Here is a 24,824-nt window from a genome sequence, read left to right on the forward strand (position 1 = left end):
CACTTCTTCATATGCAGCTTAACTGAACCTTCGTGCACAGCCTGGGTAGGGCAGCAAATGCCAGCTCGGGGCAAGGCCTGGAATAGCACACATAGGAACACAGCTGGGAGCAAAGCAGCGCCGCTGCAGCACGCAGCAGGGCTGTGTCTGCCATGAGACGCTCTCAGGATTGGTACACAGAGGGCAGCAATGATTGCAAGCTGCCGTCAGCCGCGTGCTTCTTTGGTGCAAGAATGCAACGTTCCAAAGCACATCTCCGCAAGGATGCAGGGGCAAGCTGCAGGGAAGGGGATGGGAGAGAGGAGAGCACGCTCACAAACAAACTTGGTGCAGCGCTGCTAAACAGCTGCGTTGGAAAATAATTCCTTGCTTTGCAATTAAGAACCGATTTCCACTGAAAACACACAGGACATTGGGTTAATAGATTTCTTTAAAAGAAAATCTGTTTTGGCTATCAAAACACTAAAAGTGAGGAACAGCTGTTTCGTCAGTGAGGACAGATTGTATGGAAGACTCAAATATCAAACCACAAATTAAGCCAGCATTTATTTCTCTTCTATTTACATTTTCAATAAAAGAAAGTGAAATTGCATTCAGGAAAATACAGCACAGCACAGAACACAACACAAACCCCACAGTAACCCATTAAAAAAAAAAACCTACCTGCAAAGTTCTCAATATTTTACCTGATATTTCAAAGTCAAAACACTGCATCTTGCTCCATATTGGGAAAGCACATCTATCTTTACATGATTTTTCATCTTGACATGCTTAGCAATTAAAAGCACACTCAATATATTTAAAAAAAACCAACAAAACAACTCACCATCCATGAACTCTGTACACAAAGAGATTCTGTTTTCTACAAAAAAAGCCCCATAAAATCCTATGATATACGACGAGTCGCACTGGAAAAAGAAAGGCAAAAAGAAGCCTGTAACATTTTCTGTAGGACAATGATAAGCAAGAGCAATTCCAATGAGTACAAAAATCTGTACCTTATAGAGAATCTCCAACTCTGACATGATCTGTTTCTGGAGCTCTAGCGTTATATCCAAGGGTATGACCTGAAACACAAACATCAGGCACACGTTCAGCTCCGCCATGGAAGCGAAGGACTCGACACAAGAACAGAAGATGTGCATTGATGTGAGCAGAGGAATGGGAGGAAGCGGTGGAAGGACTGCTTTAACAGCCATGGGCAGCAAAAGGAAATGAAAGGACAGGAGTATTTACTTTGGGAAGTCGGTTACAAATGAACCAAGCTATGCAACCAATTTTATTCATGGAAAGTGGGGAGATTTGTGGTTTATCCATCTGACCAAGAGACGACCCAGAACTTGAAGTTGAGCCCAACATGCAATGCAAAGAGCAGGTATGGTGGGTTCGTGGTCTGTGAACAGAGCCTGCAACTGACCCCCCTGCTACAAACACGTTTGTAAGTAAATTCTGGAACGCTGTGACCTTGATGAAGGAGCTGATTTTAAGCAAGGGCCAAACAAGCACTGCAGTATCAAAGGCAGATCTCAATGTCTCAACAGTGCCCTGAAGGGGTGTCCAGAGCCACCTCCTGCAGCCACACTTACAGTTCCAGGTTTGCATTCACGCCTCTTTCTAACATAAACTCTCATCGTTGTATATTCGTTCTTTTTTTATGAAACGTTAAAAAAAAATTAAATATACAGAATAAATGCAGATGGCAGCAGATGGCACAGATGCTTCCAGGTAAGCATCACTAAAGCAATCCTCAAAATGACTACAAACAGCCCAACTAAGCAGATCAAAGCAGCCATTCACTGCCAGGGTCATCTGCTCCCCCCATCCATGCCCTCACTTCTCATTGCTTCGAGGCTGACAGCAGGACCTTCCCAAACACTGCAGAGCAACGATAACCCATAAACCATAACTCTGTTATGACCTCATTTCTTCAATCTTTTCACCTCGATTTTTAAGAGAACAGTAAATATTAAAAATAAGACCACAAAATTTTCTTCCACCTTCTCCAGAAGCCATCAGAGAAGACCAGTGCACCCTTGGCAGTACTGAGAAGCTGACTTTTAAAACCAATCTATTCCATGATTACAGGAGACTTGCAGACTTACTTCTCAAGTGCTACTATATAAATCAAAAGGACTCTGAATGCATTCAGCCAGGCTGGGACTCCTACCAGAGGATACTTCACAGCTACTTGTATTAAGCTCCAGGAAAACAAATTCAGTCCACTTGCAGAATTAACAGACACAGGCTGCACATACTGCTGACAACACCAAATGCGTGGAGAGCATTTCCAAACACATCTTACAGTATTCTGTCTAACAAAAAAAACCAATATCCTGCTTCTATCAGGAGTTTGCTTTAGGGTTATTTATACAAGCTGTCACTAAACTAAATTGTAAGTGTAATACAGGGCTGCTGAGGAATGTTTAGCACACTTGTCTAGATCAATAATCATTTGCCAACAATATTCGCTTACATTTTTCCAGCGTGAAAAACCTAAAATAATTTGCTGGTATAGCACCAGTTTTACCCACCGAATACTAACAGAATTGAATCTATCCACTGTATATAATCAGATTTTATCTCGCTGAATTCCACTCAGTGAGAGATTTCCCAGGCTCATTCACCGCCCCACATGACGACTGGTCAGCGTCACCAGCCTCCAACACATCACTGCAACACAGCAAAGCAAGACCTGGCGTGAAGGAAGGTCTCTGGCTGATTGCACTGATCATAATTACACCCAGAACCTGCGTTCTAATAGCGATGCTAATTTGGAGGAGTGGAGCTGCCAGCTTATGGTGTGATGGGCACCACAGGGTAGAGCCCTACGGAAGCCCGCTGCGGTAGCCTGGAGGTGAACACCCCTGCAGAGCACACTGGGCAGTCCACTGCCTTCCTTTCTCCATGCAGTTACATGGAAGTGTTTTAGTCCACCCCAACACACGTGGTTTGCACGACTCAGAAAAGCAGAGAATCCACCTGATGGCAAGGTTGGAGGAATCTGAAGTTATTTGCACCACTGAAATGGGGGCAAAAAGAGGAAAAAAGTGCAATCTTCCACAATTGCAATCTTCACTGCCATTCTCTTTCTGCACCATTTCCAAACACGTCTAGAAAATGAAAAAAGACTCCTCAAACCCATCACTGCCGAGACAGAAGCCATAAATACTGATTTGGTTGCAACTCCCACCATCATAGCACAGGTAAGCAAATGAGGTGCAATGCTAAGCAAGTCTCTAAAACAGCACCTTCAGAAATAACCCTTCAGCAAAAAAGTGGTTTTCTCTGGATTACTGAGAGCAGAGGAGTGAAGCTGAGCTCACACAGAACCCCTCGCTGCAGGAGGAGCTGGGCTGGATGGGCCCTAACATGGGGAACCCAACACAGCCCCCATTGCAAGTGAAAAGGGTTAACTCCTGCAGGAGGAATACCTGAACACGTTTCCTCTGCTCTCCACTACACCTCCAGGACAAATAAGGATGAGTTGTCAAGTTAAATACAAGCAGTCAAGTGACTGAATTATAATTTACTCCGTGCTCAATTTAAATTAGTGTGAGGCTATTAAAATATACAGTATAAATACGGCAATTCATCACAAGCTGTCATGGATGACTTCATCTATTTGCTGGAGTGGCATACGTTCCACTAAAGGGAACGAGAGCAAAATCACAGGTCAAATAAAGCTGCTATTCTGTTTTAATTCACTTATTTAATCTGTGGCGACATAATTGTCTTTTACAGTATGTACAACTCCAAGGAAACTTGGGAGTATTGTAGTCAGTATACAAATGATTAATCAAATGGTCCATTTAAATGCTAGCTTAAGAGCAGGAGAAACTAAAAGCAGCTGAAGATCAGCAATCAGCCCACGCACACCCACATTTCTCCTTTGGATTTTTCCTACTTGCTACAGAAAGGTTGTGTTTGAAAATCTATGAAATCGTTTGCACGATGCCTACCTGCAAAGGATATGCAAACTACACGACGACAAAGATAGCTTTGATCTATAATATAGATATTTGCATGATTTTGGTCTATAATATAGATATTAGCATCGCTTTGTTTGCCTGTCCAATGTATTTGCAAGATTAACCAACAGCTGACAGGATTCTGATCAACAGGTCTCCAGGCTGATGCCGTGTTCTGTCAGATCTGTGCTGATCCTGGCACAGCTCTGCTCTTGTTGATGGCTATGCTGAGCCATGAATGCAATCGCTAAGTTTATTAATAGAGCAAATCAGCACGATCACTGCCATAGCAGGTTTCCTGACCTCCAGCCCGTGAGTATCTTCCTTCAACGATAAGAACACAGCCACGCTGCTGCAGTAGTAACTCAAAAGCAGAACTGGCAGTGATGGAACCACCACGGGCAGTACCTGCACACAGAATTCCACTTCCCAAATCTTCACGATGCTAATTAACCAGGAGGACCAACCCAACCCTTGGACTCAAAGGGAAACAAGACGGTGAAATTGCGGGGGAAAGGCTTTTTTTTTTTTTTTTTTTTTTTGCCACAGGGAGGTGATTTCAATTAACCTTGCAAAGGTTGAACTCATTTCCCCTCCTGCCGGCACCATTTTGCTCCCGCTCCTCCACCTCCCTGCAGCCGCCTCCAGGGCAGCCCCAGCACAGCCCACAGTGGGCAGTGGGGGCACAGGGGGACACCAGGGAAGCACAGCATCCAGGGGGTGAGCTTCCTTAGTTCTGCACTGGAATTTGTAACACAAGTATCACTGACAGCTAGATTTTCTGCACTTCTGTGTGCACTGCCTTTTGGAGAACTGGTATAACAGATGTCACTTGAAAGTCTTTGTAAGTGATCTTTACATTCTGTGCAATCAGAAGTTATTTAAATTGCAGTACCTGCATTTTCAACATGCAGAGAACGAGTTCAGACCTGGTAGTAAGGGTTTGCCTTTACTCAACTCATGGCAAAGTTGAAAGCAAAAGGCCTGATGTGATCCTCAAGAAAAAAGCAGCACCCAGGACTGATAGGACCTCCACAAGGACTGACATCAGTACTTTTCTCTATAGCTTCACAGCATTAACAGTTCAACTCTAAGTCATGCAGAGGTTGGCAAACTGCAGTTGTTGTAGCATTACTGGTTTGCCACAGCTTTAACTGAACTTCAGAGAGGTCTGCTACTCACCTGACCAAACAATACCACCACAGCACACAGCTTTGCTGCTAAGAGCATAACAGGACAAATAGCTGTAGGTAAATACACACATTCAGGGGAGAGGAAGAACGTGACAATAAGTAAACCTGCTAAAGGCACAGAATCTCCCAGGAACACAGAGCACAATCCTTAAGAAAACAGACATCCTCTTCATTTAAAAATGAGGTTGCAGAGAGCGCTCAAGAAAACAGCCCTGGGGACACCGTGGCATTAGCAGAGCTGCAGTGCTGACACTCAGTGACCTCTGCAGCCCTTTCTGTCACACCTGAGGTGAGCAGACCCCTCCTAGCTGTGCCCACACCTCATGCAGCCCTGGGCTGGGGTACCCATGCAGAGCCAGGGCAGCTCTGCAGCCCCCACAGGGTGAGAGTGGGACCTCGGAGTTCCTGCCATCAGGATTCCTGTACTGCAGTCTGCCTGCATAAACAATGGGGATTGAATGCCACCAAGCAAACTGAGTGCTAACGATCAGAGGGAGGGGATGGAAACCCAGGTCAAGAAAGAATGGAGAGAAAGAGAGAGAGAGAAAATTACGGTAATATCTTACCTTTACTGCCAGGATTTTTCCACTAGGGACATGGTATGCCCTGCGTGAGGGAAAAAATTAAATAACTCAAGATGACATGAAATTATTTTCACACATACGTGCAACATGTATACGCTAATTTCACAGAAAAATGACTTGGAGCCAATACTCTTCCCTCTAAGCCAATTTCCATAAAGCATTTCTCAAGACAGGCAGTGATGAACGCAATTGCTCTGCGGAACATACCTACAACGAAAGTGCTGAGTAGTTGTGTTTTGTTTGATATCTGCATGCTTTATATACCATCTACACGTTGCAGACTTTGGCACAGCATCACAGCAAGCTTGAATTGTGAATTTGTTCACTTTCTCATTTTCTCTCAATGACCAGCTGCAATATTGAGTATTCAGACCCGTAACAACCAGCAGGGCTGGCTGCACCCATTGCTGAGGGCCTTTCCAGGGTTCGGATGGTGCGATGCACAGCTGCATCACCACACTGACGTGAAGTGTCCAATTCTTTACCAAAACCTAAAGACCTGCAGAGGATATGTGTGAAATGAACTTTCCATGTTCACAGTTATTAGCAGTAGTGACTCACATATTCCTCATCTAAGAAAGGTACAAGAAAAAAAAAAGTCCACTGAAAATCCAATGGAACTTTGCAGATGAGCAAAACTAATAAAGCCTTTCATCTTCACTGCCTTTATTGCCTCATACCATTTGCACAGTGCCCTACACCTGAGTCATATCTGCAGCACTAACATGGAAAATGACAAAATTTGAGCACTGCATACCTCTAGCAATGATTACTGAAGAAAGAGCCTAATAGCCTTCTCCTGCATACAAAGACATACGTGGTACAGAGCATTGGATCTCACTCATGACCCAGAGTGCTTACAGAACTACCATGAATAGCTCAGAAATTTCTGAACTTCACCTGTGATTTGGAACTCCTGGATAAATGCTGAGGGAACTGAGGGCCATCAGCTTGTAGGAACACACGTGGTTTCTAAAGAGCATCAGAAATCAGCGTTACCAAATGTCAGCTGAAGCACAAACAGCAAAACCCTGGGTGGAGCCCTGGGAGCGGCGGCCGAGCGCATAATCGATGCATCAAGGGGAGGAAACGAGCTCTGCTGCGACGATGGAGGAATCGACAGCAGCAAAACATGATGGACTTCAGATCAGCAGAAATGATAAGAAAATGAACAGGTTGAGATAGAGTGCTCAGCGTCTGCTGGCTTCATACGCACTGCGCCGGGCAGTTTGGCAACTTAATTAGCTTGTCAAGAAAGCCGATCTTTTTTCCATACGAGAGATCTCCTGTTTCCAAGTGAATTAAAAGGGAAGACTTGATTATTTAATTATGATGCACGCTAATTCATCCGTGGAAGTTTGGGTTAAATTTCCAGCAGAGGGCAGATACCTGGTTTGGTTTACAGAGCGTTGACAGTACCAATTTAACATTTAATTATCACTGAGAATTGGATCACAAAGGAGATGCCATGCCCACGGGTACAGCGCGTCCGTTGGCTCTGCGAATGGCTGCTACCTGGGAGGAAGGGAATTTGTTTACTCTGGGCTGATACGGCATCTCAATTGTCCTGACCTTCCCCAACACAATAACTGCAAAGTGATTAATGGAGTCTGAATGGGAGCTTTGGTTACACCAAAAGACAACCGTACACCTCCGTCGTGTTTTAATTAACAGCTAGCACTTCAAATTAGTCTGTAGTTGCTGCAGTAATTACCTGTTCCAATGAGCGTGTAGGGAAAACGCTTTTGTTAGATATTATGTAGAACCGTAAGTTGGAATTGATCATTTTGGTTATAGTTGGAACAGCTGAAACCTGAAAACTGAGCACTTCTGCAGCTTCAGAAGGATGAAATGTAAAATCCCTTAGAATAATGCACACAGAATGAAGAGAACCACACTTTTTGTGTGCATAGTGGGCCCATCAAAAATCCTACAGATGTCTGTTATGAGAGTAAACTAACATTCATACTCTATAAATAACACGAAGTCTCATCTCAAGGGTCAACTCTTCCTGATTTCAGTGTCACCTCCTGAGGTAAGTAAACAAGCTCATCATTGTAGAGCCAGATCATTAGACAAAGCAGAACAGCACAATGCAGAGGTTTCCCAGCAGCGCTGCACATCCCAGTGAACACACTTGAAATCTTCAGGATGGAAGGCAAATGATGTCACCTAATAAACAGCTACAACAACTCCTCTTGCTAGGAACGAGCAGCGCCTAACAGCCAAGACAAGTGGGAGATAGAGATGAGGGAAAACAGTTGCTAAATCGTTGCTGAATTACTTCAAGGCAAAAATGAAAGGCAGAAATTAAATGCACTGAATGCTTTGCAAACTATTGGTTCCTCATGTTTGGAAGTATGTTTTAGTTGGTGTCCATTACAGAACTGGGACAAAAACTGCACATGATTGAGGAAACCGAGTTAGTATTGCCAAATGAGAGAAGTGATGGGAAACAGGGTGGAAAGGAGGAAATGCAGGTGCATCCCTATACGTGTTAGCTGGTGCAGCAACCAAGCTGTTTCACTAAGAGTGAATTTTTAAAAACTCAGCCCAATAATTTCAGGTTGGATATCAGGGAAAATGTCTCCTTCAAAAGAGTGGTTGGGCAGTGGCACAGGCTGCCCAGGGAGGGGCACCATCCCTGGAGGTGATCTGGAATTGTGGCACTGAGGGTCAGTGGCACAGCTGGGGTTGGACTTGAGGATCTTTTCCAACCTTCATGCTTCTATGAGTCCAACTCCTTCAAAATTCCCTCCTGCCCCATTACAACAAACAGCTCCTAAGCAGGACTGGCACAGCTGTACCAAACATTTTACTAACCATGAACGTTAACTGCATCCCTCAGCATTCAAAGCCCTGTAAGGACTCACACAAGCCGAGTCCTTTAGCACAACTTGGTCTCCACTACTCCAAAAAAATGAGGAGTTGCCCTCGGGGAGCTCAGCCCTAGGGGAAAAGCTGGGATTGTGGGGAAAGCAGAGAGATGGTGTGAGCACCCACTAACTCCTCTTGAGCCAACAAAGCCCTCCAGAAATGCAAAGAAACTTGTGATGTTCTGCATGGTACAGTCCGTGCATTCCCCGTGCTCCACAAAACAAAAACCTATGCTGTGCAAAACTCCAGTAGGGCTCTGGGGGAACTGCCAGCTCCCCTGCATCTCTCCCCTTCTTGGAAGGAGGATTTCCGTAGGAAAGCAAATTAAAAAATGAAAGCGTCAGGAGCAGCTGCTGTTTTTAAAGAATAAAGGGGGGAAAAAAAGGAGTAGCTGAATTTCATATTGCTTGCTTTGTTCTCTCCTGAAGTATATGGCAAAGAAAGCCAAAGGAGATTGTAAGATGCTTTGGCTCCATCTTCTTTATGAAATAAATCACAGCCTCTCCTCACGTTAATGCTGAAAGATTCACACACCAAACAGAGATAGTATATAAAAGCGCTGTAGAAACTCACCACACTTCAAAAGTAAAACAAACCCACCAAACAGAACATGCACAAGCTTCTTTATGAACCGCTTAGACGGCAAACAAAAACCATCACCCTGCAAACCTGCTAAGACAAACAACGTGCCATTCTTCCTACAAGTTTTACCTAAAAGCACCATGGGGAGCTGCATTCCTTGCTGTGACTGTGGCAGAATTTCTTTCAGGACAGAGAACTGACTCCAGCTTTCAGCGCTGCACGCACTCGAGAGAAACAGCAATTTCCAGTTTGCTTTCTTGCTTTTAATTGCAAAGCATTCGCCCACATCTGTGCGACTTCAGGACAGCCACCTCGGAAGCGCACACTGACAACACAACGATCCTTCAGCTTCCTCCATCAGCTTGTCCTAAAACATGCATATTTTCCCAACTTTATGCATGCAATATTATCTAGAAACTCAGAACAAATACAGCCCCTTCCTAGAAGCAAAAATGGTACTAATTATTGCATCATGATGCGAAACAGCACTGCAGATGCCCTCAGCAGCCCATCACACAGCCCTGCTCTCCCCATCTGCTCATGTGGCCACCAGGATATATTTTCCTATTTTTCTCCCCAGTAGCCACGGAAGCCATCTCTAATCAATAAGATACTCCTTAGCAAGACCAAATGATTCAAGGGGAAGCCATGACCTGTCTGCTATGCCAATGAGTCAGTCCCTTCCCTTCCTAGAAATATAACTAACATCAGCAAATATGACAAAATGATGTACTGACAGCGCTGCCACGTTAGTGATGTGAGGGCAGGAAGCTGGGAAGCAGCGCTGTCCTCCAGTCAAAGCACAAAGAAACTTATAGCTCGTGCCTCAACGTAGAGCTGCTCTTGCCCTACTGCCCCACAAAAGCAGCATCGTGCCCCTGACCATTCTGCTGCACGCTGCTTTCACAGGCACACTGCTTCCTGCAGAAGTGCTGGGTGCTGCACGCTGCCTGTGCTGATGTCTCGAGGATGGAGATGTCCTGCCTTTCTCCTGCCTCGCTCTGTTGTCTTTGGGAAGGAGACTCAGGCATTTTCACCCAGAAGTGACCATGCAGAGGGAAGCCCTTATTTGAGCTAAAAAGTTAACACGGAAAGCGATGGCTGTTGACAAGCAGCACCTTCAGATGTAGGGAGGCAGACCAACGCTTTCCTGCCCTGTGAGAAATAACCTAGAGCAAAATCCCTGTGTCAGTGTCACATGAGATGAATGCACTTCTCTAAGTGTTATGCACTGCAGAATGACACGCCAGCCACCAGCTGCAAACTATACGCAGCAAATCACCCACAGATTTGGTTTACTGTTAATTTTTCCTTTTTTCCCCTCCATTTTCCTAGCACTGTCAGTGTCTGCAGTGCTCCTGGTCAGGCCCTGGCAGACTAATGATGGGATTGTCACGTACTCAATGGCCATCTAAAGAAACAGATTCAAATTGTTTCTAGGAAATAAACACTCTGACAGTTGTTGCCTTCTGCAATAGACAAACACATTAGCCTGACTCTCTGGCTGTTAAAACAGGAAATCCAAAGTGCACAACAGTTGTAAAAAGGAGCTTTTATGGGGACTGTGCTAGTACGAACAGCAATCTATGCCAACCTCCCCTCTATCTAAAATCCCATTACAGATGCTTGAGCACTGATTGCAAAATGATTTGTTGTTAAACCAGAAAACAAATCGAAAATACTTGCATCTAAATTCTGAACTTTTTAAAAGAGCAAAATTGGCACTAACAGCTGCAGAAAGAAAATGCAGAAAGAAGCAAAATGCCTCACTTAACCCATCTCTGTGGGAAAGAGAAGGCATTGGCATCCAAGCTGGAGAGCAGCAGAACGAATCCCTCACCTCTCCCTCACAACCTCCTATTATCTCCATCTGTTACCACTTCCACCCACCTACTTTCTCCATTGCAACCACTCAGGGTCATCAGCACAGTATGAATTATGAATCCAGTGCAGTTTTTGGGAGGCATCTGAAGCAACAGAGAGAGCCAGAAAGTACATCACCTCCTATGGTGTTGGTAACTTAGGTGTCTGCCTTTCACCTACAGCTGGATGATCTGCATCACCAAATCACGTGTACATGATGTACTCACAGCAAAACAACCGTTAAGGAAACACAAAGCAGATCAGTAATGACCAGTGCTGGAGGACAGAACCATGCTAAGCAGCACAAGTTTTCCAGGTATGTCCAGAGAGCTGCAGATTGCCCATTCCTGGAGATGTTTAAGGTAAGGCTGGATGGGGCCCTGCCAATCCCACCTGGTGTCTGATTAGCAGTTGGCAGCTGTGCCCACAGCAGGGGGCTGGAACTCGATGATCTTTGAGGACCCTTGCAGCCCAATCCCTTCTATGACTCCGTGATTCGCTGTAACACCTGAAATAGCTTTTTCTTCTAATCATAGTGCACTTTCAGGTAGGAAGGTTGCATGGAAGTTTTAATTAAGACAACAGACAAACAACATTTCCAGGAAATTGCTGCAATTCCATTCTGCTCTTTAAGATCCAGAGCAATTGAGCGTGGAGCAAAGTATCCAGAAAAAACCACCACCACCACCATTCACAGCATCACAAGAAGACCCCAAGCAGGGGCTACAGCCCAGGAAGGTCTCAGCCGTGCCCCAGGAGCTGATTGCTATCTTTAACCAAGCAACAGCTGCCTAAATGAAGGCTACCTGCAATGAGAATTGCACTGCACTCACCCAATGCCTCCTGCAACACCACTGAGAGCAAACTTTGGGGTTTCTCTTTGCCTTCTCTTTCAAGCTATGGACACACAGTACAAACGAACCGGCTTTAATTTAAGAATCATCCAGTTTCTAATTAAACAGCCATAGGCAGCTGGCTGGATACATTTTAATCAGTTTCAATAACCTATTGATTGCATACTGAAGCTTAAAAAATTAAAAGTAAAAAGATGATCGGGGAATTGTCCCATCTCAGAACAACAGTAGAACCCTCTGTAAATAACTCCTCTTTTAACCATCAGCTAAATGAACACTTCAATACCGCAGCACAAAGTCTTCTGCAAAATTACTTTAACTAACAAGCAGAAATTTATCAGCTTCAGCCAAAATCAATGCTGAAATCAATTTGAACACTGGTTGTGTCTAAAGGGGCTCATTGGCAATTTAGGGAAATTACACCATGTAAATGCCTGTGCTTTAATTGAACAGTTTCATCAACTAGGCTGTGATTGCTGTCCATTCATTTATTTACTTTCACTGCAGCTACCATTCTGCAAAGGAATGGTTTTTGTCAGACTTGAAGGAGGCACTTTATCTTCATTTTATGCACTTTCGTGCATAACAGATTTTATGAGGCAGGCAAGTGGTGGCCAGGGTCAGGAGAAACAAGTGCCCAGCAATCACTGGTCAGTCTTGTTTAAACTGCAGTGCCAATATGCAGAAATGTCACGGAGTATTTCTAACTCAGCCCAGCTACCATCACCAGAATGCTAAAAATAAAACCAAATAACCACGAGGAGCAGAAAATGAACATCATCTGGGGAAGGAACTAAATGAAAATGCCTCCTTAGCTGTAGTACTGGACTGCAGGGAGCTGCGAAGTGCAGACAGATGTGTTGAGCACAAATGAGGACATTTTACCTTTTCATCCTTCCCCTTGCAGAGCAGCTCAGCAGCACTGTGCAGGGCAGTGCTGGTGGCACACAGCCAGAGCCCAATGCTTTGGGCACAGCTGCAGAGCCGGGTTTGGTCACTGCTCTGCTACCGGGAAAACGTCAGCTTGAGTCTCTGCTTACCTTGCTGGATGCAGATGATGAGACAGGTCTCCTCTGCAAACAGCTCTGAAGAATCTGAGAATTAAAGTATCTTAAGATGGGGCAAAGGGAGAGAGGGAATGGCCTCAAACTGTGCCAGGGGAGATTCAGGTTGGACGTCAAGAAAAACAACTTCTCTGAAAGAGTGGTCAGGTGCTGGAATGGGCTGCCCAGGGAGGTGGTGGAGTCACCAACCCTGGAGGAACGTTCAGATGTGGTACTGAGGGACATGGGTTAGTAGGAAACATTGCTGGTGGGGGGGCGGTTGGCCTGGATCTCAGAGGTATTTTCCAACCTTGGTGATTCTATGATTCTATGACACTGTTACAGCACTGGGGATTCCAACCAGAAGTTAATGGAAGCTGAGAAGAACAAAGGGGAGCTACAGGAAGACAAAGGCTCTGCTGAGGTTTGAGCCGCACTGCAGTCAGCCTTTGGCAGGAGCTCTTTCACGGCAGCCTTGTGCACTGGAAGCCCTGGGACAAGCCAGCAAACTTCACAGAGCCAAAGTTCCCCAAGACAACAGTAAATCCCAGCCATCCCAGCACACAGAGCTGCTCCTCACTAATGGCTCTGCCATGCTCTCGCAGCACCGTTTGCAGGCTGTCGGGCAGAAGATCCACGTCCCAGCTGTCTCGCCACTCGCAATCTCTGACGTGCTAATGGGGCACCCCGAGGTTGGCTGAGATAGAATGAAGACACGGGCATATGTTGGAATGCACAGCGCAACCTAGCAGCAGTAGTGCTCAAGTAAATGGCTCGAACAAATTAAGTTCCCCATTTATCTGCACTTTCCCTGGCTATGCCACTCATTTAGGTGGCACAACAGCGGCAGCCGCTTCTCCTCCAATCACTCAGCTTAAAGTGAAGCCGTCTGGTTTAAGAGCATTCTGTTAAGATGAGAACTCATTCTCTCCTCTCCTTCCCTCTCCTCCAGATTCTAGATAACCACAAATTAATTACAGCATCATTGGGACTTTACGTTTATTACTGTACAAGAGCTTGCTGCTCTTTAAGACTCCTCTAACAGAATCCAGAATACTTACATAGCATGCTTACATACCACACACAATACGTCCTTAAAAAGCAATCCCAGGTGCACAAACCTACATTATTCCCTACGAATATCTTCTTTCTCATTAGCTACAATTACAAAGCAAACACTAGAAAACGAGATAAGAAAAATACCTTCTTGCTTGTTTATAAATGAAGCAAAGCAACGCTTTGGATCTGCCATGATAGAGACTTCCAACCGTAACTACCTGCTCATGATCTACTGCCTAACACTTAGATGCAAAACACACACAACCACGTATTTTTTCTTCTGAACAATTTGACGTAGCACATACATCACATCACAAACCTTCTTTCATTGAAGTAAAGGAACAGTCTTACCAAAAAAAAAAAAAGTCTCTCAGAGCTCTGCAGCCAACGATGGATCTGAAGGATGCTGCTGAGAAGTACAGACTTCAAATGCCTTTTGGTATGCTGGTTAATTATTTGCTCTAAAAAGCAATTTAATACCCCAAGTGCACTAGTATGGGTCTTCTGCTGTGAAGCAGCCCAGACCATACATTCTCCATCCTACCAATTTCTAGCAATTAGCTGATAAAAAATTGGAAGGTCTGCTGCAAAGCTGTCAGGTTGTGTGAGCACAGTGAAACCATCGCAGGGAACCACAGCACCAGACTTACAGCACTCCACAGAAACTGGGAATCCCACTGCAGATGAACTACAATCATGGGGGGCAGAAGAGAAAGGTTCTGGGGTGCTTCCAGCCTTTGCTGTGGCAGATTTCACCCCTTTCTTGATAGGGTACGTGCCTCCACTGCACACCGGTGGAAGAATCCCTGCCTTTTGATTGTGTTTGCAAAGACACTTTTTGAATAAGTAGCTTTGGATCTGCCGCACGTTCACACGTTCCTGAACATCCAAACAGACAAAAAGAATAATTAAATGACTTTGCCATACCTAACATTGCAGCTCTGGATATTAGGAACAATTTACGCTCTGGAAGAGCAGTGCTGTGCTGCACTGCAACCCAGGCAGTGATGGGGTGGGGGGTCACCATCCCTGGGGGTGTGCCAGAACTGCAGCTGTGGGCAAGGTGGGGGGGGGGGTTGGGGATCTCAGAGGCCTTTTCCAACCTTCACGATTCCATGATTTTATAATCATTCTTCGATTAAGAAAATACTGTATCAAAATCTAGGGGAAAAACAGGAGGCCAGAGAACTATAAAAATCTAAAAGCCCCTTCTCTTTTTAGAAAAGGAAAAACATTTAGATTCAGCAGGTTCTCACTAGAAATATTGCTATAAAGTATTGATTTTTTACCAGACTCAATTGACTGAAAAGTTGTTTGTATAGCAATATCGGCCAAGCCAATATACTGGAACAATTTTGCTACATACAGTAATCAAGTGTATTTCTAAAGTATAATTATACTGTCATAAAAATAAAGCTAAGACACCTCTTCTCCAAGCAATAAAACAGTTGCAGCTGTAAAGAACCCAAACAAATGAAGCAAATTTTCTAACTAAACATAGCGTCTTCCAAAGAGAACAAAAATACCTCTCCTCACCCCACTTCAGCCAAGGTTGGCATGAAAAGTGATCAATACTTCAATCTCAATAAACTATTTCAGTAGTAGTTAATTCATGTGGAAAGAGAGGCTGAAAATTTTTGCTCAGCGACCTGCGACGCGCTATCTTGTTTGCTGAATGCTGATAATACATCATTGCATAATGGATATGACTTAGTATAAAGAGCTGGGAAGAAAGAAAGGGGAGAAAGAAAAAGATGCTACATGCACACAGTCATTCTTTAGGTTCCAATCAATACTACACACAGCCTCTCCTGAAACAAACCGACAGCAAGGAACGCTGGCAGAGGAAAACAGCCAAACGTTTGCAATTAATTTTATTTGACAAATGTTCATTGATTTAGTGGAATAAAATCTATGTGGGCTGCTCTCTATGACTAGTGCAATCCAGCTACCTGTAAGTATTCCATTTTGCAATTTCTTATTGGCTTGTGCAGCACGGCTGCTCCTTCGGCCAGGGGATTGGGCTCCCCATACCCAGGGGGGATTGCTATGGTGGGAGCAGGCCCACCTGCTTTTTCACAAGGCATGGGGAATGGCAGCTCCCTGCAGCAAAGGCAACCGGCAGCTCTTCTGGATACAAGAGTCACCTGGTGCAACTCTTCAATCCAGCACAACAGGAAACAAATGCAGAAAGGCTTGAGAGGAACACAAAGCTTTGGAGCAGCACAGTTTGGAGAGGAAATAGGAGAATATAAATATTTCATAGTATTTGCATTGCAAAGAACAGTCAGACTTCAGGAATGTGCAAATGACTCACACAAAAATGGTGCCCATTCCCTGGAGCTGTGAAGAATGGTGTCTACACTGGAGAGAGCACTGCACAGTCACTGCAATCGCCAGTTTAAAACGTGAACACAGTAAAAGGAGAAAGACTGAATCAATTCCACGGCGGGGAAGAGGGCTCACGTTTTTACAGGCCTGATTTTTGACTTTTCCAAATTGCAACCAACACTCAAAAACCTTAAGGAAGCAAATCACAGCAGCAGCCCAAACAATCCTGCATTCCTTCCTATGCTATTATCCTCTGCAACTTCAACGCTCTCACCTCTGGTGCTCCCCCACAGCTGCAGACTGTTACTAGAAGAGTCACTGAATGAGGAAACCATTTGTGTAAGAACATGAAACAAAGAGCTGGTTGGTAACCATCCTGCCCTTCTGAAATACAAAGCCTGAAGGTGCATGTTTGGTTTTATACAGCATTTTAACCAAACTTCTCATATGAATTTTACAAAAGGCAGAGTACATACACTGCATGTGGCAGAGTTATAGAGGAAGAGGTATTTGTATATCTATTTCTGCACCCAAAGGCACTGTGCTGCTGGGCCATTACACACAGCAAGGAGGGAGCAGAGCTGCTCCGTGGGAACTGGGCACATTAAGAGATGCCAAGTCAGGAGATCTTAATGCAAAAAGATCAGCACAGCACACATTCACTTGCCTTACTTTACATTCCTTAGACTTTGGCTACCATCAGATGCAGGACAAAGGAGACTTTTGGTATGAGCTGGTAGGGCCATCCTTATGCTGCTCTGTTTCACATTGCTAACTGCTATTTCAGCTAAGTAGCTAAAGAAAGTCATGCCAAATTTGGCAACGATGATGAGGGATAAGAGGGGTCCCCCCTTTGTGGGATATTTCTTTTCCCTAAACGGGCCTCAGGTGCCTTTCCCAGGGAATGCAGCCCCCCTGGGCCACACTTCTCCCACTCCCATCCACAGCTGGAGCTGCAGCAGCATATGGGGATGGGGAGGAACCTTCCCCAAGCCAGAAAACATCAAGGCATCACAGGCTGGGCAGTGCTGTTCAATGCTCTCTCTCACAATCACAGAATCATAGAATATGCCAAGTTGGAAGGGACCCACACGGGTCACCGAGTCCAACTCCAAATGTTACTGTAAAGAAAAGAACCCTGTTTGTGCTAGTTGCTTGGTCTAGGAATATCTTTCCCCAAGAGAAGGTGAATGAGCTTCATTCCATCTGCAAGGCTAATTTAATTTCTGAAGAGTCCATTCAAACACTACTGCTGTCCCTTCGAGGTTAACCAAGTCTGCTTCTGATAGAACTTCTGCAAGAAGAACTAGGCGGGCTGTTTATTATGCTGGCAGCCCATCACAAATTAAGCTAAATGCACCGTAGCTTTTAAAACATTTTTTAGAAAATGTTAATATCAAAGTTAGAATGTATAAGGTATAAACAAAATCCTAATGGGATGCTGGGTTACTGTATATGGTAAATAGCTCTCCGGAGGAAACCTTTATTACTCCCTCAGGGCTTTCATACAAAGTATGGATTTCTTAATTCCTAGCGGAATATTTTTCATACACCACTGCAGACTATTAAGTACCAGATATAACATTATGTAGTTTAAACTTTGCACTATGCATGAGAAAGACTTTCCTGTCGAGAAAACTATCTCTCTGCTATTATAATCTTTACAATATTAAAATTAATATTGGCTGCAGGGTATAAGCTTCACCACCAAAATTTGGGGGAGTTGATCATTTAATGTATTCATCAGCCTGCGTGTGAAGCTTCTCATAGGGGAAAGAAGTCACTGCAACAGCGAGAGGGGTATTTACTAATTTAGAACTGCTGGAAAGAGGCACAGCCATCGTGTTACCACGTCCCACTGGTGTCACTCCGCACTGGGCTGCACAGGGCGTGGTGAGCCAGCAAGAGTAATGGCACTGCAAATACCAAAGGCAATTCATTATGCTTCAGGACATTTCAAGTTCCACTTGTGAACCATTAACTTGTTACCCAGGAGGGATTCCAAGCTAAGCATTAAAAAGATTATAAAAATGCACCAGCCCTCACGGCGCCCAAAAGCAGATACCTTGTAAATATGTAAAGAGAATTCTTAAGAAGTTTATATTAAGAATTTCTTTTATTGCCCTTTCTGCGTAGCAGCAACGGCCCACCTACATCTCACTGCATACATGAATGGGGGGAAGAGAAAAAAATAAAAAGGAAAGCACATTTTATTTTCAAAAATGTTAAACGAAATTGAACACTCACTTGTAGACCGTGCCTCCATTGCCATGACCGAGGATGTCTCGATACCGTATGTCTTGTTCATTCATCTCCACAAGAAAGAAAGAAAAACAAAAGAGATGTCATGCTGTGGATGGAAATGTCAAGGAAAAGCAACTCTAGGCCATAAACAACAAGCAGTCTGGGTCATTTCAAGTTCAGCTGCAAGAACGAGAAGATCAATACAACATTTGCTGTCCAATTTATAAAAGACGATACCAAGGGACAAAGTGATGGAAAGTTTAATGACAATTTGTTTGCCTGGGTCATTTCATTAAAGTTTGATAAAAGGTGTCAAAATGGAATGATATAATATAGCTGAAGAGGGTCAGGTCACAGATAACTGATAGGAAAAGGGTCTCCAGAACAGCACATAACCAAAGCCAAAGTTGGAGGTGAATGGAAACAATCCAACAGAAAAACTGTCATCTTAAGCGTGGCTAGAAAAGTTGCTGATTTATTCTGGAATCAGCTTAATTGGTGCTAACTGAAGGACAGTTCTGCCAGCAGGATTACTTCGCAGTGTTAATTTTCATACACAACTAACTCACCAAACTAAAGCAAATAAGAAGAAGCAAGAATAGCCTGTAAATACTATCCAGTAAAAAGCAGTTTTCCTTGAGATACAAAACAAAGCACTTGCTTTGGTCTCTGCTCACTGGGATGCCTTTCCAGATATGGCAGCATGCTCCATTTTTCAAGCAACAGGCAGGTATAAGCACCACACACTGGAAATGCTGGAATTTGTGACTTTCCTGCTATGAATTTTCACAAAAGCTTATCAACACCACCTCGATGGTCAATCAAATGAAGAACTAAGTTCAACCTTTCCACACACAAATACAGCCGTACTGATTCTCAGGCTAAATCACCTTACAAAACAATCACTGAAGATGTTTTCTGTAATGCCCATGCCTACTAAAAAGAGAGCTTTAAAGCAGAGTAAGTTCTGTGCTGTATGCATTCTCTAGTCCAAAAAGATCTCCTCTACAGCCTTTTCACTGCAGATAACTGGGCAATTCCCATTTTTAAATGGTATTTCCCTTGCAATGTGACCAAATCATTAATTTATTTGTGTAAATCATGTATTTTTCAGGATACCAAGTTAAATGCTCACCACAAGTTGGCAAAGGCTTCCAACAGAAAACCCCATGGTGCAACTTCCACACGATGTCAGTGAGATAAGAGGAACTTTGCCCTGACTTCAGCTGGAACAAATAAGTGGTGGCAATGAGCTGAAATGCCCCAGTCAGCACTCAGCATCTCTTAGCAGTAGAAAGGGAATATTTAGTTGATTTAAAATAGCATAAGGACAGGAAAGCTGAACTCCAAAGCTTGCGTTCCGTTCTTTCAGTACCTGAACAGAGCCTGCTTGTTTCCCACAAGAAACACTTTCTGCAATGCTTTTCTTCTGATGAGGCAAAATCTCAAAAAATAGAAATACCTCAAAGCTGAAGTAAACCCTGCATTATTGCCTACCTGTAGTTAAACCTGGGCCAGGTACCTCCAAGTGCTATGAACATGCCCACTGAAATGCCAAGGTTAAGGCACTTCATACAGCAGTAATTCATGAAAGGATTTAAAATACGTGAAGAATGCGTGCCAGGGTCCTATGTTTTAAAAATAACTTCTCCCAGGCTGCCAAAGCCATTAATTTAAAGCACGTTTGCTGTTTAAGGCTTTCTTTAATCCTCCACTCTTGGAGGTAGCAACAAACACGTTCCTCCTACATTTGCAGCAACGTTCTCACAAATAAAACCCTTAGGAGAAATCAAATGAATCCTCCACGCTAGGAGCACACTTGGATCTTTGCTTCTTGGGGGAAAAAGAAGTATTTTTTTGTAGCTACGCAAGTTGTAAGCAATAAATTGAGCAGAACGAGAGACATAAAGTGTGTTCCTGTTTCTCCTCCTTCTTCTGAATGGGAAGAAAGCACATTTCCCTGTGGGGCTCCCCACAAAGAACCGGGCAATGGGGAAGGTGCTGTGAGACCCACCAGCACGAGGAGCAGAGGGAAACCGTGATTTACTGGCTCAAATAAAGGTGCCAAAAACGTGCCGTGATTTATTTGACTGGGAAAACTGGATTCTCAATCACAAAATGATAACAGAGCAGCAATGAACTCGACGGCACGGGCCGGAATATTAAAGCTGCAAAATCAAGTTTGATTGGATGCCAATATTAATGGAATTAATGGAAAAGCAAACCAGACTCCAATTACGGATCAGCAACAAAATGCCCCTCGTTTATGCCTGATGTTTTTGAAAGAAATCAGCATCTGCCTCTTGTAAATCATTAAAAGCAAAATGCTCAATTAATCCTTATTTTATTTGTAGAGGGCGACAGAGGCAAAGTCCTGTAGCCATACCTTTGCTTTAGGAATCGAAGCAATAATGGTTTCAGAAAGCAGTCACACTCTATGAGCAGACAATTGAAGAGATTTAGTAAATCCCACTTTATAGAGCAGAGACTAATCGGAAAACACGAGCCAGTCAAATGTTTCTTATGAACTGTTGACACTATATCAATGCTGAATCAATTGGTGGCATTTACTCTGAGTGACAGAAAAGAAATAAATATTTATATCACATCACCTATATCAATGAACCTGGGCAGAAAGCTATTTCTAACCTGTCAATATTTGATTATCTTGAAGAATCATGTCCCCTTCTTTTAATGATTAATATGAATTCCTTATTAAACCTAAATGGAAACTACGAGAGGGATATCATTGTGAATGCCTGAAAGCAGAGACTGACCAAAAATAATAAAAAATAATAAAAAATAACAGCCCGACCCACATTTAAGTAACAATAAGTGTGATGTAATTCCCCAAAGGAGGAAAAGTTAAGGTTATAACTAGAGACCTATTCCCAACTGATCTGTGACCAAATTATGCAGAACAGGATGCATTTTCTCTTGACAGATTGTGTGCACCTCTGCAGAGCAGGCTAAATAGAAGATTAAAACTTACTCTGAATTTTCTTTGGATTTAAGTAACTTCTTACAGAAAGGAACCCAAAATCTTACATCTTTCTCAAATTCTACTGCGCAGGAAAGAAATCTGCAGCAGTCTATTGCAGTGCACAAAGTGCACTCATCTCTGTTGCTCAGAATGAGTTAAGTGCCAAATTCAGCTGATGGACACAGTCACAAGAAAATAGCTTTTACTCATGTTCAGTATTTCTACTTCAGAATAATATTCCAGTCAGGAGGTACAATATTGGAGCAACCATCACATTCCGTTTTAAAAGCTCAGAAGCATGCTGGCACTTAAATCATTTTAAGTCAGCCACAGAATTACGTTCTTTATCTGTAGTTTTGGAACATCAATAAATCTACCCAGTAAAAAAATCCGTGCATATTAAACCACATCTGCACACATAAGGAACGCTGACAGGCTTGAAAATGCACTTGCAAGCTGTACTCAAAGGATGCAGTGCCAAGCAGGCAAGGTTGCAATTCGGGGCTGTTAGACTCACATTTTAAAGGGGCACTCTCATCTATTAGACCATAATGTTACAGGTGATACCGAAGGACAAGCGTGAAGACCAGCCTTTATCTTCTTGACACTCTCAACTACAACTACTTGATTCATGAAATGCCAATGAGGCTTGGAGAGGTCATTGTGTGAAGGCACTGAATACGCATCTGAGATAATTAAGATTTCAGCCTTCGAAACATGGAGGGGAAGTGAACAGCAGTTAAGAAAATCAATAAGAGTCTTTTATTTGCAGTGACACAGATGTCTCAGTCAATAGAGCCTAATAGGCAAGCTTGATCGCAACGGACAGGTGCCTGCCTCCAAGGCTATCAAAGGGCTTTCGCTATGACAAACATTAAAATATATTTATGTTGCTACTGAAGAATCTGGGCTCCTTCTAAGGTAGTTTAATTTAACGGCGTATATTTAAAGCCACTGCACTATGTGAGCCTGTCCAGGCGCTCGGTTCAAAAGGAGTGAGAAATGATGCTCCGTTTGCTCAAGACATTCCCCTGCCCATCAACTTTTACATTAAACCTTCCACCTCTGGCTGCCAGCACCCAAATGCCTGGAGCATGGTGAGAAAGTAACAAGGCAGCATTCTACAGCTTCGGTTTGGTTGTTGTTCTGAGGCTTGCGTGCTTGTTTGCTGCTTTTAAAGGAGCTGCAGAATAAAGGGCAAAACAGCTTCCTTGCAAGAACCCATATTTAAGTATCTACTGCCCTAAAAATACGAAGGTCACTCCAGCAGTTGACTTAGTTATTCAAAATTGATTAACTTTCTTCCCTGAAATTGTGGCAGCAGTGCAACATGTGTGAGGTACTTCAATCTATTTGGAGCTAAATCTGATTAGCACATTTTGAGAACTGGGAAGCAAATTGCTATGCCAATCAAAGTAAACCAGGACACATAACTCATTCATATCATGAAAGTTTGCATGGTCTCTCCAGCTCTGTATTAAAAGAACGGATTACAACTGAGTGAGCAGTAAGCATCCCCCCATCTATCTGTGGGGTGCCAGTCACCATGGCATTAGGCAGCAACAAGACGTGCATGCAGCCAAGATCCAGCACACTGCACCTACCTGTCCGTTAGCAAGTATCTTCTTCAGCTCCGCAGAAGACTTCTTTAAGCTTCAAAAAAAAAAAAAGCAGCAATTAATTTTAATGATTGTGTCATTTCACTCCACAAAACGAAGGAAAACCACACTGAAAAGAAGGCGCCAGCTTAAGCCCACTGTTACGCATTCTGAGCAGATTTAACTAGCAGTGCTGAGCGATGCTGTCCATGTAGAAATGGAAAAGCATTAATAGTTGAGAGAATCAATATATTTTTCACCTTAACAAGTGCTTCCAGATACGTGACAACAGTGTCCTTTGAGATAGAACCCATTGTTTGTCAGCTCAAAAAAAAAAAAAAGGAAAAAAGGAAAAAAGGAAGATACGCTCACAAACCATGTTTCAAAAACAAAGCAAACACAGGGCTCACCCCTGGCCTCCAGCTGCCTTACCTTGTTTCAGAACCTCACTAATTTCTATAGCATTTCAGCAGAAGGGATGATGCCAGTCCCTAAAGGAAGGGGGTCAGTCCCCATTGCTGTGTGCATCCAGTCCAGCTCTCATGGCTGCTGCAGACCCCTTTATTTTTTAGGGGAAGCTGCCCCAGCGTCAGCCTTAAATTAGGTAAAATGATCTGTATTTATTTTCAAGTGAGAGGCCTCTAACAAAGCCCAGGGACACACGCCACGCTGGTGGCTATGAAAATTACCCCTGCCTTCAAATGACTTCTGCACGCCCCAAAACACCACTTCTCTGCTTCTATCTCCATTCCTTGTGCATTCCACACACCAAGCTGCCTGCGAGCAGCACCTCCGCAAAACTGCTCTCAAAGAGGCATTCTGCTCTTATTACCCAAGTACATATATAAAAAGAAGTACAAAATAATATATTCTTGAAAGGCACACACACACGTCTTGATCACAGATCATTATTAACAAGAACACTGAAAACACAGATTTCGTATTTGGTGGCTTTGTTCTTTAATAGGCCTCTTGTTCCCACGACTACTTTAAAGAAAAATTAAGTTTCCCAAGGAAACATAAGTTGATCTTGTCATCTTTCATGACTAACAATTTGTGAACATGAAACAAAGAGAGACTTTCAATTACTTCAAAAACAAAACTCATAGTGCGGAAGGTTTTAGAAAAGGAATGGCAATTAACCACCAAATAAGGTGACAAGAACCTTCTAGAAGCCTCGTTTTCAACACACTTTAAAAAACAAGCTCAAAGTACAGGAAGGGCTGAAAGCAAAAGCACGGCAGTGACAGAATGCAGCTTTATTTAGTGCAGCAGGACGGTGGACTGGGACAAGGACTGCAGCTCAGAAAGATGCTCCAATAGACACTGTTTGCTTTCCCTGGGAAGGCACAGATAGCATCTAAGGCACCAAGCAGCAGCAGGGCTGGTCGGAGCGGTCCTTGCCAAGGCCATGAGCCACGTCCCAGCATGGCCCCATCACTGCACCTCCCAGCCCAGCAGCAGGACTGTGTCTGAGCACCTTCCTCTTGGTCACTTATTTCCAAAGCAGTCTCAGAGATAAAAGCCATGCTGAAGCACAGCTCAGTGCAACAGCACACGGCATACGCTTATTAGAATCAAAGAATAATTTAGGTTGGAAGGGACCTCTGGAGGTTTCTACTCCCGTGTTTCAAATCTGCTCTTA

At 43.6% G+C, this 24,824-nt stretch overlaps 1 protein-coding gene across 2 annotated transcripts in view; it reads right to left on the bottom strand.

Annotated features, from left to right (window-relative positions):
- MAP2K5 (mitogen-activated protein kinase kinase 5) overlaps window positions 1-24,824 on the bottom strand; it is a gene marked incomplete at both ends in the record, with an annotated part of 110,928 nt that overhangs the window by 68,178 nt on the left and 17,926 nt on the right. For both annotated transcript variants that reach the window (XM_079541166.1, XM_079541165.1), the window contains 5 exons: window positions 827-908; window positions 999-1,067; window positions 5,728-5,767; window positions 18,602-18,666; window positions 23,186-23,234. In XM_079541166.1, coding sequence (XP_079397292.1) covers window positions 827-908; window positions 999-1,067; window positions 5,728-5,767; window positions 18,602-18,666; window positions 23,186-23,234 — 305 coding nt within the window. The remainder of the gene's footprint in view (window positions 1-826; window positions 909-998; window positions 1,068-5,727; window positions 5,768-18,601; window positions 18,667-23,185; window positions 23,235-24,824) is intronic.

The sequence above is a fragment of the Tetrao urogallus genome (assembly GCF_951394365.1).
Source record: "Tetrao urogallus genome assembly, chromosome: 11".
In the NCBI taxonomy this organism is placed as follows: domain Eukaryota; kingdom Metazoa; phylum Chordata; class Aves; order Galliformes; family Phasianidae; genus Tetrao; species Tetrao urogallus.